The following is a 19,338-nucleotide window of genomic DNA, read 5'->3' on the forward strand; positions in this document are numbered from 1 at the left end:
AATGCTAACCAAAAGGTCAGCGGGGGGAATCCACCAGCTGCTCCGTGGGAGAAGGATGCGGCAGTCTGCTTCCATAAAGATTACAGCCTTGGAAACTATGGGGCAGTTCTCCTTTATCCTACAGTGTCACCACGAGTTGAAATCAACTCATTGGCAAAGGGGTAGGATGGGTAATTTTACTAATGTGTAAATCTAGTTACTATGTGGGAATAAATAATTTGTTGAACTGCTGTAATGGAATATTAACATTTATATATGCTTGTTACTTGTTAAAATAACCAGGCTGTTTCTAATTGGATCTTTTTTCTTAAATAAATATGTATTTTTTTTTAACTTTTTTCTTACAGGTCAGACTTTTACGATGAAGATAACTATGTATAAAATTGTTCATTATATTGTATATAAAATTTACTGTTGGTGGGTAAATGTAAAATAATAACTGAAACAGCAAGTTATTAATTTTGAAGGCTGTTCTGTAACTATGGACTTCTGAGTTTTGTTTTGAAGAAAATTAACAATAAATAGGCTACATTAGAGTTTTAAATGAAGCAATGAAGAAATCTGTTTTAATATAACTATATTAACATTTACTTAACAATATTAAATTTTGATATGTATATTTAATTAAGAATTACATACAATTTAACTAAATTCATAGTTTGATATAAAGAAAACTGTTAATATTGAATGATGATATAATTCTTTTCCCAAGAGATATGTGTTTTTCATATCAAAGTACAATGTCCTAGGGAAGAACCTAACATTCTTCTATAACATAAAGATAACTGAGAAAATCTTAAACTGCTAAGCCTTGGGCAGGATCAGAAGCTCCCAGATGGCAGTTTTAATCAACAGGGCACAGCTTATCATAAGTGCTCAATAAATACTGGCTGAATATATAAAATTGAGGAGTAAATAGAAAAATTATAAATCTTTTTATACAGTCTTATATAAAAAGTATTAAATATCTTACTCGAGTACACTGAGAAACCCAGATTTGCTTAATCTCTTTGCTGTGTAGACAGGAAAACATTGTCTCTGACTCAGGAAGGAAAGTTAGGAAAGAGGCAGGGAGAGGGGGCCATCCTTTTATCACAGGTGAGGAGAGGGAAGTGGGAGGTCAGTGAGAGCATTAACGCCCTCATCTTTCATAGTAAAAAGTCAATCAATACTGTTAAAAATGAAATATAATCTTCCAACCTCTTGAACTGTATTTTATAATCCTTTTTCTTAACCTTGTAAGAATCCCTGAATAAATTATAACCCCTGAAGTGAAGAAACAGTTATTTGAAATTCAGCTATTCCTTCAGTCTTACTAGGACTTCTTTTTCTTTTCTATAAACCAGTGACTGTATTATGATTCCATTTTTAAAAGAATTAGTTTCTATATATCTATCCTCCTATTAGTATACATGGAAAAATAAAGATGTCTAGAATAATGTCTTCCAACACTAATAATGGCATTTTTGGAATCAGGAGGAATTTCAATTAATTTATTATACTTAATTTTCTGTACCGGTTAATGTCTTCATAATAAAGATAATTTTTTTTTAAACTAACAAAAAAAAATTAAAATGACTCTCAGGATTGAGCAATTAGATAATTGGGCTAGTTAACAAGACTGAAACAGGGCTTCGAATGGACTCTGCCTGGCTCAGTCATGGCCAACAAAGCAAAATCCAAAAGGACCTGAATTTTTAAAATGTGGGTGAACCAGAATTAAACTCAGAACAGGAAAAATTATGGGTCTAAACCCTGCTAAAAACATAAGGCTCCCTCCAGGGCAGCATGCATGTTGCATAGCAACCAAATCTCTTGACCAGCAGAGTCTAAACAACAGTGCCGCACTTAAAGAATGTACCCACTGTGCCACTTTGAATGTGTATCCCTCTGCAAAGTCATGGCAATAATCCAATCTCGCTCATCAGGCTCCTGAAACGGCTCACTATGCCTCTTCCAATTCTCCCATTCTAGGACTTCACCTGTAATTTTTCCTGTTCTAGTTACTGCTGTTTGATTCATCCAAATTTTAAAAATTCAGGTTTCTTCTGATTTGGTTTTGTTGGCCAGGACTGAACTCATTCAAACTGGTTAGAACCCCTGGACTGAATATATTTTAGTTGTTTTTATGGAAGGAGGTGTGGAGATGCAAAAGCTCAGTTTTACACATGGTAAGTTTGTGATGCCTGAGAAATACATGAATCAAAACATCAGGCAGTTGGATATATGAATCTAGTAGCTCAGAAAAGAGGTCTAGGCTACAGATATAAATGTGAGCATCGACAGACATATAGTATTATTGTTGTTGTTAGGTGCTTTCGAGTCGGTTCCAACTCATAGCGACCCTATGGACAACAGAACAAAACACTAACCAGTCCTGTACCATTCTCATAATTTGTTATGCTGAGCCCACTGTTGCAGCCACTGTGTCAATTAACCTCCTTGAGGTCTTCCTCTTTTTTGCCAAACCTCTACTTTACCAAGCTTGGTGTCCTTCTCCAGGAACTGGTCCTTCCAGATTAACATGTCCCAAGTATGCGAGATGAAGTCTTGCCATCCTTGCTTCTAAGAAGAATGCTGGCTATATTTCACCCAAGACAGATTTGTTCGTTCTTCTGAAGTCCACAGTATATTCAACATTTGTCACCAATACCATAATTCAAAGGCATCAATTATTATTCAGTCTTTCTTATTCATTGTTGAACTTTCACATCTGTACAGGCAACTGAAAGCAACATGGCTTGGGTAGGTGCACCTTAGTCCTCAAAATGACATCTTTGCTTTTTAATGCTTTAAAGAGGTCTTTTGTAGCAGAATTGCCCAATGCACTGTATCTTTTAATGTCCTGACTGCTACTTCCCTAGGCGCTGATTTAGGTCCAAGTAAAATGAAACCCTGGACAACTTCACTCTTTTGTCTGCTTGTATGATGTTTCTTATTGGTCCAGTTGTGATGATTTTTGTTTTATGTTGAGGTGTAATCCATCCTAAAGTCTGTAGTCTTTGATCTTCATCAGTAAGCGTTTCAAGTCCTCTTCACTTACAGCAAGCCAGGTTGTGTCATCTGTGCATCACAAGTTGTTAGCGAGTCTTCCTCCAATCTTGGTGCCCTGTTCTTCATATACTCCAGCTTCTTGGATTATCTGATCAGCATACAGATTGCATAAGTATGGTGAAAGGATACAACCCTGAGGCTTGCCATTCCTGACTTTCAACCACATAGTATCCCCTGGTTCTGTTCGAACAACTACCTCTTGGTCTATGTACATGTTTCGAAGGAGCACAATTAAGTGTTCTCAAATTCATGTTCTTCCCAATGTTATCCATGATTTGTTATGATCCACACAGTCAAATGCCTTTACATAGTCAATAAAACACAGGTAAACATCTTTCTGGCATTCTCTGCTTTCAGCCAGGATCCACCTGACATCAGCAATGACGTCCCTTGTACCATGGCCTCTTCGGAATTCAGCTTGAATTTCTGGCAGTTCCCTGTCGATGTACTGCTGCAACCGCTTTTTAATGATCTTCACCAAAATTGTGCTTGTGTGTGATATTAACGATATCATTTGGTAATTTCCATATTTTGTTGGATCACCTCTCTTGGAATAGGCACCAATATGGATCTCTTCTAGTCGGTTGGCCAGGAAGCTGTCATCTAAATTTCTTGGCACAGACAAGTGAGCACTTCCAACACTGCATCCGTTTGTGGAAACATCTCAATTGGTATTCCATCAATTCCTGGAGCCTTATTTTACTCCAGTTTCGTCAGTGCAGCTTGAAAGTCTTCTTTCAGCACCATAGGTTCTTGATCACATGCTACCTCCTGAAATGGGTGAACATCAAACAGTTCTTTGTGGTACAGTGACTCCGTGTATTCTTTCCATCTTCTTTTGATGCTTCTTGCATTGTTCAATGTTTTGCACATAGAATCCTTTAATACTGGAACTTGAGGCTTGAATTTTTTCTTCAGTTATATCAGCATGAGAAATGCCAAAGTAATGCTTCCCTTTTGGTTTTCTAACTCCATGTCTTTGCACATGTCATTATAATGCTTTACTTTGTCTTCTCGAGCCTCCCTTTAAAATTTTCTGCTCAGGTCTTTTACTTCATCATTTCTTCCATTCACTTTAGCTACTCTATTTTCAAGAACAAGTTTCAGAGTCTCTTCTGACATCCATTTTGGTCTCTTCTTTCTTTCCTGTATTTCAAAGACCTCTTGCTTTCTTCATGCATGATTTCCTTGATGCCATTCCACAACTTGTCCTGGGTCATTAGTGTTCAATGTGTCAAATTCATTCTTGTAGATGGTCTCTACACTCAGGTGGAACCTACTCAAGCTTGTACTTTGGCCCTCGTGTACGTATTCTAATTTTCTTCACCTTCAACGTGAACTCACATATGAGCAATTGATGGTCTGTTCTGCAGTCAGCCCCTGGTCTTGTTCTGACTGATGATATTGAGCTTTTCCACCATCTCTTTCCACAGGTGTAGTCAATTTGATTCCTGTGTATTCCACCAGCAAGCTCCATATTGTTTAAAAAAAAAAAAATAGTATTTGCAATGAGGAAATTGTTGGTCTTGCAAAATTCTATCATATGATCTCCAGCATCATTTCTACCACCAAGGCCATATTTTTCAACTACTGATCCTTCTTCTTTGTTTACAACTTTCCCATTCCAATCACCAGTAATTATCAATTCATCTTGATTGCATGTTTGATCAATTTCAGACTGCAGAAGTTGGTTAAGGTCTTCAATTTCTTCATCTTTGGCTTTAGTGGCTGCTGTGTAAATTTAAGTAATAGTCGTATTAACTGGTCTCCTTGTAGGCATTATGTGTATTATCCTACCACTGACAGTGTCATACTTCAGGGTACATTTTGATTTTTTTTTTTTTTTTTGATGATGAATGCAACACCATTCCTCTTCAAGTCATCCTTCCCGGCACTGTAGACAACATGATCATCAGATTCAGAATGGCCAATACCAGTCCATTTCAGTTCACTAATGCCTAGGAAATTGAGGTTTATGTGTTCCACTTCATTTTTGATGATTTCCAGTTTTCCTAGACTCATACTTTGTACCTTTCATGTTCCTATTATTTATTAATGGATGTTTGCAGCTGTATCTTCTCATTTTGAGTCACGCCACATCAGCAAATGAAGGTCCCGAAAGCTTGACTCTATCCATGTCATTAAGGTCAACTGTACTAAGAGGGGGCTGCTCTTCCCCAGTCATATTTTAAGTGCCTTCCAACTTGAGGGGCACATCTTCCGGCACTATATCAGGCAATGTTCTACTGCTATTCATAAGGTCTTTCTGGCTAATTTTTGTCAGAAGTAGACTATATGGTTCTTCTTCTTAGTCCTATTGTTGTTAGTTGCTGTCTGGTTGGCTCCAACTCATGAAAATCTTATATAAAAGAGAATAAAACATTGCCTCATCTTGTGCCATCTTCATGATCATTGGTATGTTTGAATACATTGTGGTAGATATTGTGTCAACCTAGCTCTTTAAGGGTTGCCCTTGTATTCACCAACCCTCTGCTTACTTTTCCAAACATGATGTCCTTTTTTAGCAACTAATGTTGTTTCTTGATGTCGTGTTCAAATTAAGTGAGCCAAAGTCTTGTCATCCTTACTCCTATGGAGCATTCTGGTTATATTTCTATTAAGACTGATTTTTTATTCTTTTGGCAGTCCACAGTATATCCAATATTCTTCACCAACATCACAGTTCAAATACATCAGTGCTTCTTCTGTTTTTCTTTTTCATTGCCTAGCTTTCTCATGCATATGAGGTGACTAAAAAGACCATGGCTTGGGTCAGGCATGCCTTAGCAATAAAAACAGCATCTTTGTTTTTTAAAAAATTTTGAGTTCTTTTGCTGCCGATTTGTCCAATGCAGTACATCATTTAATGTTTTGACTGCTGCTTCCATGGACATTGATTTTTGATCCAACTAGAATGAAATCATTGACTTCAATTTTTTCTTCATTTTTCATGTTTTTAATCTATCCACTTGTGAGGATTTTTGTGTTTTCTTCATGTTCAGGTGTAATCCACACTGAAGGCTGGAGTGTTTTACCTTCATCAGTAAGTGCTTCAAGTTGTCTTCATTTTTTGGCAAGCAAGCCTGTATCATCTCCGTATTGCAGGTTGCTAACAAGTCCTCCTCCAATCCTAATGCTGTGCTCTTCATACAGAACACATGTTATTTGCTCAGCATACAAACTGAACAAGGTGAAAGAATATAACCCTACTACACACCGTTTGCAATTTAGAACTATACAACAGTATCCCCTTGTTCTGTCCAAATAACTGCCTATTGGTCCATGTACAGGATCTGTATGAGCACGATTAAGTGTTCTGGAATTCCCATTATTCACAATGTTATCCATAATTTGTTATGATTCACTAGAATACAGATGGTATTTAAATGCAAGGTGTGAGTGGTATCAATTAGGGCAAAATTGTACAGAAAAAGTGGGCTAAGGGTCAAGTCCTGAGTATGTCAACATTTAGAAATTGCTTCCAAAAAACACCCAAACCCATTGCCATCAAGTCAATTCCAACTCATGAGAGATTGCTTAGAGGAAGCAAAGCAGGAGAAACTGCAGCCACAGGATGTGTGGTCTCACAGAAGCAAAGGGAATATTTTACACAGAAAGAAATTATCTATGTCAAATGATACTGACAGTTTTAAGTAAGAGAAGGACTAAAAAGAGAAGTGTTTACTAGATTTATCAGTGTGGATAGTATCAATGACTTTGGGAGGAGTAGATGAGCAATGATGAGCATTTTTAACAGAGTAGTAGAATTAAAGTCAAATCCAAGTGGGCTGAAGAGTAAATGGAGTGAGCAACTGGAGACAGCTTGTATTAAGTAAGTTTTGCTATGGTGAGAGGCAGGGAAATAGGACAATGGCTGGAAGGAGATGTGAGATCAAGAACAATTCTTTTTGTATGTTTTGTTTTGTTTCATTGAAAGATGGGGTATTTAAAGGCATGTCTGATAGGAATGACAAAGTACAAAAGGAGAAAAAAGCGGGGGGGAGGGCTAATCAAATAGCAACTTTCTTAGTCATTTATAATGTAAGATTTTTATGAAGATTTTGGCAAATAAAAATTCAGAAATTCAAATATAAAGTGATACCATTGAAAAGTGAAAATACACATTTAATAAAGCCTCATACTAGCCTCATCTAAGTGTGCCTAACCTAAAGAAGTTATATTAAACTTTTCTGATACTATTTATAGATTTTTGAGGTAGAGGAAAAATTAAAATAAACAGAAAAAAGATAAAGTGAGAAATGAGACACATAAAGAAAATGAATGACTGAAGAGAATGGTACAATGAAGGTATAAGTAGAAATGAACAAAGAAACTGTGCAAGTAGAAGAGAAAGATACAGGTAAAAATCACAGAGCAACACAATATTTATCTAATACAAAGCTCTTATCTAAATTATCATCATTGGACCCCAATGACCAATGACAGACTGAAATTAGTAGAAAACTAAATTATCTAACCTCTTTTTTTTTTTTTTTTACATATGTACAGCTTAAAAATTTAACTGAATTAAAAAAGTATTATGAAAATGAACTTTAAAACACAACGGAACAACTAAAACGCAATTAATAAGAATGTTGACACATTGTGAAAAATGTAACTAATGTCACTGAATAACCTGTGTAGACATTGTCAAATGGGAATCTAATTTGCTGAGTAAAATCTTACCAAAAACACGGTATTACTAAACACACATTCATGCACACACAATGAAATAGTACTTTGTCAAAGAAAAAATACAAGCTTTTCCTCAGAAAGCACTTTTGTTGCCTTCTTTGAACACTGAAAATGTAAACCTAACAAAGCATTATGATGCATGTGGCAGACTACTGAGATAGTGAGAAAATGAAGCCCAAAATATTTTATAGTAAAACACAAAAACAATGTACGGCAAGTAGATAAAGAAGCACTTGAGCAGCTACTACTATTACTACTACTACTATTAGCAACTAACATTTTTTATAGTGCTTGCTATGTGTCATGCGGTTTTAAGCCCATTTAATATTTACTATGCAATCCTCACAACAACTCTGTGAGGGAAATACCATGATTCTTTCCCATTTACAAATAACTAACTCAGGTAACAACTCATACAACTAGTAAACAACAGTAGTCTAACCGAGTCCATGTTGTTAGCCACCATACTTCACTGCCTCTGTTATATCAACAAACTTTTTGGTTAGCAGCCAAGTGCTTAACCATTGTACCACCAGGGCACCTTATTTGCTAGCAGATAGGAAAAAAAAATCATGAACCAATAAAATCTGAAAATTTCTTTAAATCAGCTGCTTTTAATGGGAATAATTTATAAGTGAAGAAGCAACTTACACGTCTACAAAATAATCAAAAGATTAAGAATTTTACGAGTGTCTGTAGCCCAAACGTCTCTATTTTTTTTTCCCCCACTTGAACATGCTAAATAAAATGTCAAAGAATATAAACTTAACCACAAAGATATAAATCTGAGAAAAACTAAAGCTGAAAAGAAATGGTCTATATCAAAGAGCAAAATTTGGGCCAAGAGGTGAATCACCCATCTCCGGGTCTCTTTGAAGGTTATATTATGGCAGGAGTCTAATCAAATACCAACCCAGGAAAGCCCCATTTCAGAGGGAGCTAAATAAAACAGTTCCCAAGATGCTTCTATCATACTGAGCAAAAGTGGAGGACACTATAACAATACATCACGTAAATGAAGACAAAGATCATGGTACAAAAACCTAATGGTTTTAATTTTCTTTGTCTATAATTTTAGAAAATGACAAATCTCCTTTAAATTTTTTAAAAAATTAGCTTATTTTAAATAATTTTAAAGGATATAAAACTATTTACAAAGTCATTTGCAACACAGAAAACATAATATCTAAAGTAAAATTTAGCACCTTACCTTAGTCCAAAGATATGTGATTGTTCATAGTTAAATAAAGAACGAATCTTAGCTTCAGAATTCAAAATTATAAGTCTATCAATAATATCCTAAAAAAAAAAAAATACCCACAGTGAGTCTGCGCTTTACTAAACAACTTTAAAAAAATAAAATTAACAAATATTTACTTAGATTAGTGATTCTAAAACTTGGCTTGACATTGAAATCACCTAGGGAGCTGTAAAAAATACTGATGCCTGAGTTTCACCCACAAAAAAAAGTCTGAATTAATTGGTCTGGAGTGTGGCCTGGGCTTAGGATTTGTAAAAGTTCTCAAATGAATCTAACGTTCAGGCCAAGTGGTGGTGGTGGTGGTTGTGTGTCGTCAAGTCAATTCCAACTCACAGCAACCCTACACAGGATTTGCTAGGCTGTAGGAGAAAGATGTGGTAGTCTGCTTCCATGAAGATTTACAGCCTTGGAAACCCTATGAGGCAGTTCTACTCTGTCCTACAGGGTTGCTGTGAGTCATAATTGACTCGCCAACAATAGGTTTGGTGTATTTGTTTTTTACTCTTTACAGAGGAGATCACCACTTATTTTCTCCTATAGGGCAACTTGTAGGTTTGAACTGTCGACCCTTCTGTTAGCAGCTGAACGCTTAACAATTGTGCCACCAGGGATGCTTAGCCAAAGTGGAGAATCACTAATTTACACCTCACTCAGGATCTGTGTGAGCCACTTGTACAGTCAGTGAATACTGATAAAATTTCCAAAAATGCAAACTACCTTGAGAAACAAAAATGGAATTCATAAATGTGAACCATTTACAGAGGATCTGAAAATGTTTGATATAGTAACTATTTGAGATTTGGAGCCCTGGTGGCACATTGGTTAAGAGCTAAGCCTACTAACCAAAAAGGCAGCAGTTCAAATCCACCAGCCACTCCTTGGAAACCCAATGGAGCAGTTGTACTCTGTCCTATAAAATTACTCTGGGTCAGAATCGATTCAATGGCAACGGGAGTATTTGAGATTTTGTTAATAGATATTCTCTATTAATATAAATCAGTGGTTTTCAACCACAGTTGAACAATGGAATCACCTAGGGTACTTAAAAAAATATATAGGTACCCAGGCTCTACCCCAGACCAATTAAATCATTATTCCTGGAGGTAGGATCTGACATCAATATACTCGAACAGCTACTCAATATGTTCCATGTGAAACCTGGGTTAAAAACCACTGATGCAAGTACAGAGAGAAGCTGATGACATAACGTAGGTGCCACTGGTAATTCCAAGCACTGACAATTTAAGCCTACCAAACAATTTTAAGCACTCTAAAATCCTTTCTACAATAGCCGGCTTTTATGCTTATCATTGAGTTCAGGCCTAAGAATCTTATTTGTACACAAATACTTGTCTCTCTCATAGTTCAATATGCTGAAGAAACTTGCTACCACTCCAATGAGTTTAAATCCAAGATATTTCTGTGACCAATAGGGCAAAAGGAGGAAGGATTTGCTAGGGAGTAAAGTCAGATAAAATATTTTCTGTGGTGGCTTGAGTGTTGCTATGATGCTGGACACTATTCTACCACAATCTCAAATACCAGTAGGGTTACCCATGGTAGATAGGTTTCAGTGGAGCCTCCACACTAAGACAGACTGGAAAAAGGTCTGGCAATGTGCTTCTAAAAATTAGACAATAAATATGTTATTGATAACAACAGAACACTATATGATATAGTGCTGGAAGATGAGCCCTCAGGTTGAAAGGTATTCAAAATATGACTGGGGAATAGCTGTCTGCTCAGAGTACAGTTGACCTTAATGATGCGGATGGAGTAAATTCTTTGGGACCTTCATTTGCTGATGTGACATGACTCAAAATGAAAAGTAACAGCTGTAAACATTCATTAATAATCAGAACATGAAATTACGAAGTACAAACCAAGGAAAATCAGAAGTTGTCAAAAATGAAACGGAATGCCTGACAATCGATATCCTAGGCATTAGCGAGCTATAATAGACTGGTATTGGCCATTAGGAATCTGACAATCATATGGTCTACTACACTAGAAACAACAAATTGAAGAGAAATGGCATTGCATTCATTGCCAAAAAGAACATTTCAAAATCTAGCTTGAAGTACAATGCTGTCAGTGATAGGATAATACCCACACCTCTACAAGTAAGACCAATTAATAGGACAATTACTCAAGTGTATACAACAACCATGAATACCAAAAGATGAGTAAATTGAAGATTTTTATGAACTTTTTTTTTTTTTTTTAGTGCAGTCTGAAATGGATCAAACATTCGGTCAAGATGCAGAGATAATTACTGGTGATCAGAATGTTAAAGTTTGAAACAAAAAACAAGGATGAGTAGTTGGAAAATACAGCATTGGTGACAGGAATAATGCCGGAGATCACATCACAGAATTCTGCAAGACCAATAACATAGTCATCGGAAATACGTTTTTCAGCAACACATGGGCATCACAAAATGGTTTATGCAGGAATAAAATAGACTATCACTATGGAAAGAGGCAATGGAGAAGCTCAGTATTATCAGTCAAGACAAAGCCAGGGGCCAACTGCAGCACAGACCATCAATTGCTCATATGCAGATTCAAGTTGGAGCTAAAGAAAATCGAAGCAAGTCACGAGAGCCAAAGTACCACCTTGAATACATCTGACCTGAATTTAAAGAACATCTCAAGGACAGGTTTGAGCCACTTTGTGTTCATCCCAAAGAAAGGTAATCCAATAGAATGTGGAAATTATCAAACAATATCATTAATATCACACAAAAGTAAACTTTTGCTGACGATAATTCAAAAACAGTTGCAGCAGTACATCGACAGAGAGCTGCCAGATATTCAAGTAGGATTCAGAAGATGACACAACCTTGCTTGCTGAAAGCCAAAAGGACTTGAAGCACTTACTGATGAAGATCAAAGACTACAGCCTTCAGTATGGATTACACCTCAATATAAAGATAACAAAAATCCTTGCAACTGAAGCAATAAGCAACATCACGATAAACAGAGAAAAGCTTGAAGTTGTCAAGGATTTCATTTTAATTGGGTCCACAATCAACGTCCATTGAAGCAGCAGTCAAGAAATCAAATGACGTATTGCATTGGGCAAATGTGCTACAAAGGACCTTTTTATAAAGTGTTGAAAAGCAAAGCTGTCACTTTGAAGACTAAGGTGTGTGTGACCCAAGCCATGATACTTTCAATCGCTTCATATAAATGCTAAAGGTAGACAATGAAAAAGGAAGCCTGAAGGAGAACTGATGCATTTGAATTATGGTGTTGGTGAAGAATACCAAACATACCATGGACTTCCAGAAGAACGAACAAGTCTTTCTTGGAAGAAGTACAGCCAGAGTGCTCCTTGGAAGCGAGAATGGTAAAACTTTGTCTCACATACTTTGTACATCTTATCAGGCAGTACAAGTCCCTGGGGAAGGGCATCATGCTTGGTAAAGTGGAGGGTCAGGCAAAAAGAGGAAGACACTCAGCAAGATGGATTTGCACAGTGGCTGCATCAATGGGCTCAAACATAGCAACAATTATGAGGATGGTGCAGGACCAGGCAGTTGTTTTCTTCTGTTGTACATTGGGTTGCTATGAGTTTGAACTGACCTGACAACACCTAACGACAACAAAAGTGTTAAAAAAGAAAGATGTCACTTTGATAACTAAGTGTAACTGTTCCAAGCTGTGGTACTTTCCCAATTATTTTAGATGTATACAAAAGCTGGACAATAAAATTTAAGACCAAAAAATAATTGGCACATTTGAATTATGGTGCTGGCAAAGAATACTGAATATACCATGGACTGCCAGAAGAACAAATAAATGTCACAGAGGAAGTACAGCCTTAATGCTTCTTCAAAGCAAAGATGAAGAGACTCTGTCTCACTTACTTAGGACATGTCATCAGGAGGGACCAACAGCTGGAAAAGGACATCATGCTTGGTAAAGTAGAAGGTAAGCAGAAAAAAGGGAGATCCTCAATGAGATGGATTGACACAGTGGCTGCAAAAATGTGCTCAAACACAGCAATGATTGTGAGGAAGACACAGGACTGGGCAACGTTTTGTTCCCTCACACAAAGGTCATTATGAGTGGAAGCCAACTCGAGGACATCTTACAACAACATGGGAATGATAAAGGAGTACCTGGGTGGTGCAACAGATTAAGAGCTTGACTACTAGCTGAGAAGCTGGCAGTTCAAACCCACCCACAGATGCCCTAAAAGACAAGACTGGAGATCTGCTTCCAAAAAGTCACAGCCTTGAAAACTTTATGGTGCAGCTCTACTCTGTGACATGGGTTAGATACAACTCTACAGCTACTAACAACAGCAACAACATATGGATGATGGTACAAATACCATATGAACAAATTAATGTAAAGAAGGGAAAATAATGGATAATTCAAAGTCACAGTTGAAAAACAGTAATCAATATAAGTTTACACAAAATCCAGTTTTTAATTAATCAAGATACATTAAAAACTGGATTTCACGTAGAATTATTTAGTAAAAAATCATACCTTACACTTAGAAATGCATTTACCATTGTACAGATATCTTGCAAACATGTAACAAGAATAACAGCACTGATTACCAAAACCAAACCCATTGCTGTTGAGTCAATTTCAACTCATAGCAACCAGGGTTGATGAACAATCAAATATTAAATAAACTGCCCATCAATGAAGGATAAAAAAGATTGTTGTTGTTGTTGCTGTTAGGTACCGTCAAGTCAGTTCCAACTCATAACAACCCTATGCACAACAGAAAGAAACGCTGCCTGGCCCTGCGCCATCCTTACAATCATTATACTTGAGCAGTTGCAGCCACTGTGCCAATCGACCTCTTTGAGTGTCTTCCTCTTTTCCAGTAACCCTATACTCTGCCAAGCATGATGTCCTCCTCCAGGGACTGATGCCTCCTGACAACATGTCCAAAGTATATAAGACGCAGTCTCGCCATCCTTGCCTTTAAGGAGCATTCTGGCCGCACTTCCTCCAAGACAGGTTTGTTCGTTCTTTTGGCAGTCCATGGTATGTTCAATATTCAATATTCTTCGCCAACAGATAAAAAAGATTACTATCTGATAAAATGATGTGTCATTGCTGTCTGCTTCTTAGACAGACATTCTTTGTTCCTAAATTATAACAGAACCTGAGTTAAGCAGCTCATGTTAAAAGCTTGCCAGAGGGCATCTAAGATGCATCAATTGGTCCCATCCTCACTGGAGCAAAGGAGAACGAAGAAAACCAAAGACACAAGGAAAATATTAGCTCAAGAGACTAAAGGACCACATGAATCAGATTCCACCAGCCTGAGACCAGAAGAACTAGTTGGTGCCTGGCTACCACCAATGATAGGAAACACAACAGAGATTCCTGAAAAGAGCGGGACAAAAGTGCGGAGCAGAACACAAATTCACATAAAAAGACCAGACTTAATGCTCTGACAGAGACTGGAGGAACCCCCAAAACTATGGCCCCCAACACATTACTAACCCAGAAGTGAAACCATTCCCAAAGCCCACTCTTCAGACAAAAATTAGACAGGACAATAAAACAAAAAATAATACATAGGAGGAATCACTTCTTAGTTGAATCAGATACACAAGACCAAATGGGCAGCTCCTGTCCAGAGACAGGATGAGCAAACAGAAACGGACAGGAGCGGGTTGAACAGACACAGAACTCAGAGTAGGAAGGAGAAGTGTGTTGTCACATTGTGGGGACTGCAACAAATGTCACAAAACAATATGTGTATAAATTTTTGTATAAGAAATTGGCTGTATACTTTCACCTAAAGCACAATAAAAAACTGATCAAAAATATATATATATGTATATGTATATATATATATTTTTTCTTTTATATATATTCCCAGCTACATATTCAGATTCTCATTAACTGCCTTGCTCTTCTCTCCTCTCTTTTCCCCTAACCTTACCATTCTAACATTCTTGATTTAGCTACAGTGGTTCAGTCACAGCTCACAGAGCTCTCCTTGAATTACTCATGCACTTGGACACTATTAAGTAAGTACTCTTTGCAGGACAGTTCTTCAAATAGATGTAGCAGTCACAGTAGTTCTTCCAATAAGTAGATATTAATTATCTACTGTAATTATTGTAACTTTTGAAAGATGAATTTCATTATTTTAACATAGTTAATCTTCACAGAATAATCTAAAATATATTACATGTCACTAACCTTCATTACCCTGAGAAGAGAGGCTGCTGATAGGTTCCATGCATAGTAGTTTCTGAAAGGATCACTACAGAATTTTCTTCATTAACAGGGTAAAATACATGTGACTGTGAAATTGGCAGTTATTGAGATATAATACTAAGCTCAGAGTATCAATAGCCAGTGATGTCTTGTGACTATAAAGCTGAAGTTCTCAATCTAAGTACTATATACTGTAAGAAAAAAAATGATAGAGAATGCATTACCAACAAACTAATAGAAGAGTAGACTGCAGCGATCTATCAATGATAATCCATTTTCAGAGAACAAATGTTACGGTAAATAATTTCTTCTTCAAAGAGGATTACATTGATGAATCACCACTTAGGAAAGAAAATGAAACTCTGGAAAGCCTGCCTTATGGAATACTTCAGTTTCTAAGCACCGCAACGCATGTCAATAAAGCAATCAGCTTCCTAAATCAAGAAGCAACTTCCTAGTAACATGCTAATGCAAGTAATGCCTGGGACTTGCAAAAAATGGTCTGAAATTCTGTCTTTTTGAGGGACACTGTCCATCTTGAAAATATGTTCTACAATTTAATAGGCCAGACTGAGATCAAGACTAGAAAACAAACAAGAACACCCATTCTGTACGAATAGATACACATTTGAGTGCGTACTCTGTTTAAAATTCTCTCAGTGGCCATGTTTTTGCTATATGACCCCCTTTTCTTAAAAAACAGCATAATGCCCCAATATTCCTGCATGTATATTTCTAACAGTGGCTTGTGAATGGTTAGCCCGTGAACAAAACTGGCCCAGTCAAACTCTTTCCTTGAGCTTTTTAAACCAGAGAGGTAAAGACCACTCCCCTGATGGGTGGAAAGAGTGACTATGTTAGCATAGAGTAGCGGGAAGTCTCATGTTCTCTCCTATGGAGAATGCCATCTGAAGAAGAAAATACCACTACTAATAACAGTAGATAATTACATCATTGTTGTTGTTGTTAGGTGCCATCAAGTCGGTTCCGACTCACAGCAACCCTATGTACAACAAAATGAAACACTGTCCAGTCCTGTACCAACCTCACAATCGTTATGCTTGAGCCCATATGTTGCAGCAACTGTGTTAATCCATCTCGTTGAGTGTCTTCCCCTTCTTCACTGACACTTTACTTTCCCAAGCATGATGCCCTCTTCCAGAGACTAGTCCCTTCTGATGACATGTCCAAAGTATGTGAAACAATGGAGCATTCTGGTTATACTTCTTACAAGACAAATTTGTTCATTCTTCTGGCAGTCCACTGTATATTCCATATTCTTCACCAACACCACAATTTGAAGGCATCAATTCTTTTCCGGTCTTCCTTTTCATTGTCCAGCTTTTGCATGCATATAAGGCAAATGAAAACATCATGGCTTGGGTCAGATGCACTTTAGTCCTTAAAGTGACATCTTTGCTTTTTAACACTTTAAAGAGGCCTTTTATAAAATATTGTTGGTTTTCTTGACTGCTGCTTCCATGGGTGTTGATTGTGGATCCAATTAAAATGAAATCCTTGACAACTTAACAAGCTTTTCTCTGTTTATCGTGATGTTCCTTATTGGTCCAGTTGTGAGGATTTTTGTTTTCTTTATTTTGAGGTGTATTCCATACTCAAGGCTCTGGTCTTTGATCTTCATTAGTACATGCTTCAAGTCCTTTTGGCTTTCAGCAAGCAAGGTTGTGTCATCTACATAACACAGGTTGTTAATGAGTCTTCCTTCAATCCTGTTGTCCTATTCATTTTCATATAATCTAGATTCTCAGATTATTTGCTCAACATACAGACTGAATAAACATGGTGAAAGGATACAACCCTGATGCATGCCTTTCTTGACTTTAAACCATGCTATATCCCCTTGTTCTGTTCCAACGACTACCTAATGCTCTATGTACAGGTTCCTCATGATCACAATTAAGTGTTCTGGACTTCCCATTCTTCACAATATTATCCATAATTTGTTATGATCCACACAATTAAATGCCTTTACAGAGTCAATTAAACATAGATAAATATTTTTCTGGCATCCTCTGCTTTCAGGCATGATTCATCAAACATCACCAATGATATCCCTTATTCCAAGTCTTCTTCTGAATCTGGCTTGAATATCTGGCAGTTCCCTGTCCATGTACTGCTGCAATCACTTTTGAATGATGTTCAGCAAAATATAACTAGTGTGTGATATTAATGATATTGTTTAATAATTACATAGCACTTATTATCTGCCAGGCAGTGATCTAAGCATTTTAATTCTTCCTTTAATCCAATTAATTTAATCCTTACAACAACACAAAGACAGGGATGTTATTATTCTCTTTTTTTTTTTTAATAACTTTTATTAAGCTTCAAGTGAACGTTTACAAATCCAATCAGTCTGTCACATATAAGTTTACATACATCTCACTCCCTACTCCCACTTGCTCTCCCCCTCTTGAGTCAGCCCTTTCAGTCTCTCCTTTCTTGACAATTTTGCCGGCTTCCCTCTCTCTCTATCCTCCCATCCCCCCTCCAGACAAGAGTTGCCAACACAATCTCAAGTGTCCACCTGATATAATTAGCTCACTCTTCATCAGCGTCTCTCTCCCACCCGCTGACCAGTCCCTTTCATTTCTGATGAGTTGTCTTCGGGGATGGTTCCTGTCCTGTGTCAACTGAAGGTCTGGGGAGCATGGCCGCCGGGATTCCTCCAGTCTCAGTCAGACCATTAAGTTTGGTCTTTTTATGAGAATTTGGGGTCTGCATCCCACTGATCTCCTGTTCCCTCAGGGGTCCTCTGCTGTGCTCCCTGTCAGGGCAGTCATCGATTGTGGCCGGGCACCAGCTAGTTCTTCTGGTCTCAGGATGATGTAGGTCTCTGGTTCATGTGGCCCTTTCTGTCTCTTGGGCTCTTAGTTGTCGTGTGGCCTTGGTGTTCTTCATTTTCCTTTGCTCCAGGTGGGTTGAGACCAATTGATGCATCTTAGATGGCCGCTTGTTAGCATTTAAGACCCCAGACACCACATTTCAAAGTGGGATGCAGAATGATATCATAATAGAATTATTTTGCCAATTGACTTAGAAGTCCCCGCAAACCATGTTCCCCAGACCCCCGCACTTGCTCCACTGACCTTTGAAGCATTCATTTTATCCCGGAAACTTCTTTGCTTTTGGTCGAGTCCAATTGAGCTGACCTTCCATGTATTGAGTGTTGTCTTTCCCTTCACCTAAAGCAGTTCTTATCTACTGATTAATCAATAAAAAACCCTCTCCCACCCTCCCTCCCTCCCCCCCTCGTAACCACAAAAGTATGTGTTCTTCTCAGGTTTACTATTTCTCAAGATCTTATAATAGTGGTCTTATACAATATTTGTCCTTTTGCCTCTGACTCATTTCGCTCAGCATAATGCCTTCCAGGTTCCTCCATGTTATGAAATGTTTCACAGATTCGTCACTGTTCTTTATCGATGCGTAGTATTCCATTGTGTGAATATACCACAATTTATTTACCCATTCATCCGTTGATGGACACCTTGGTTGCTTCCAACTTTTTGCTATTGTAAACAGAGTTGCAATAAACATGGGTGTGCATGTATCTGTTTGTATGAAGGCTCTTGTATCTCCAGGGTATATTCCTAGGAGTGGGATTTCTGGGTTGTATGGTAGTTCTATTTCTAACTGTTTAAGATAACGCCAGATAGATTTCCAAAGTGGTTGTACCATTTGACATTCCCACCAGCAGTGTATGAGAGTTCCAATCTCTCCGCAGCCTCTCCAACATTTATTATTTTGTGTTTTTTGGATTAATGCCAGCCTTGCTGGTGTGAGATGGAATCTCATCGTAGTTTTAATTTGCATTTCTCTAATGGCTAATGATCGAGAGCATTTTCTCATGTATCTGTTGGCTGCCTGAATATCTTCTTTAGTGAAATGTGTGTTCATATCCTTTGCCCACTTCTTGATTGGGTTGTTTGTCTTTTTGTGGTTGAGTTTTGACAGAATCATGTAGATTTTAGAGATCAGGCGCTGGTCGGAGATGTCATAGCTGAAAATTCTTTCCCAGTCTGTAGGTGGTCTTTTTACTCTTTTGGAGAAGTCTTTAGATGAGCATAGGTGTTTGATTTTTAGGAGCTCCCAGTT

At 37.5% G+C, this 19,338-nt stretch overlaps 1 protein-coding gene across 3 annotated transcripts in view; it reads right to left on the reverse strand.

Moving 5' to 3' along the window:
• The window catches only part of TBC1D32 (TBC1 domain family member 32), a 268,104-nt gene that overhangs the window by 150,841 nt on the left and 97,925 nt on the right, over positions 1–19,338 (reverse strand). For all 3 annotated transcript variants that reach the window (XM_049900015.1, XM_049900007.1, XM_049900000.1), the window contains one exon: positions 8,960–9,048. In XM_049900015.1, coding sequence (XP_049755972.1) covers positions 8,960–9,048 — 89 coding nt within the window. The remainder of the gene's footprint in view (positions 1–8,959; positions 9,049–19,338) is intronic.

Source organism: Elephas maximus, chromosome 1, assembly GCF_024166365.1.
Source record: "Elephas maximus indicus isolate mEleMax1 chromosome 1, mEleMax1 primary haplotype, whole genome shotgun sequence".
NCBI lineage: Eukaryota > Metazoa > Chordata > Mammalia > Proboscidea > Elephantidae > Elephas > Elephas maximus.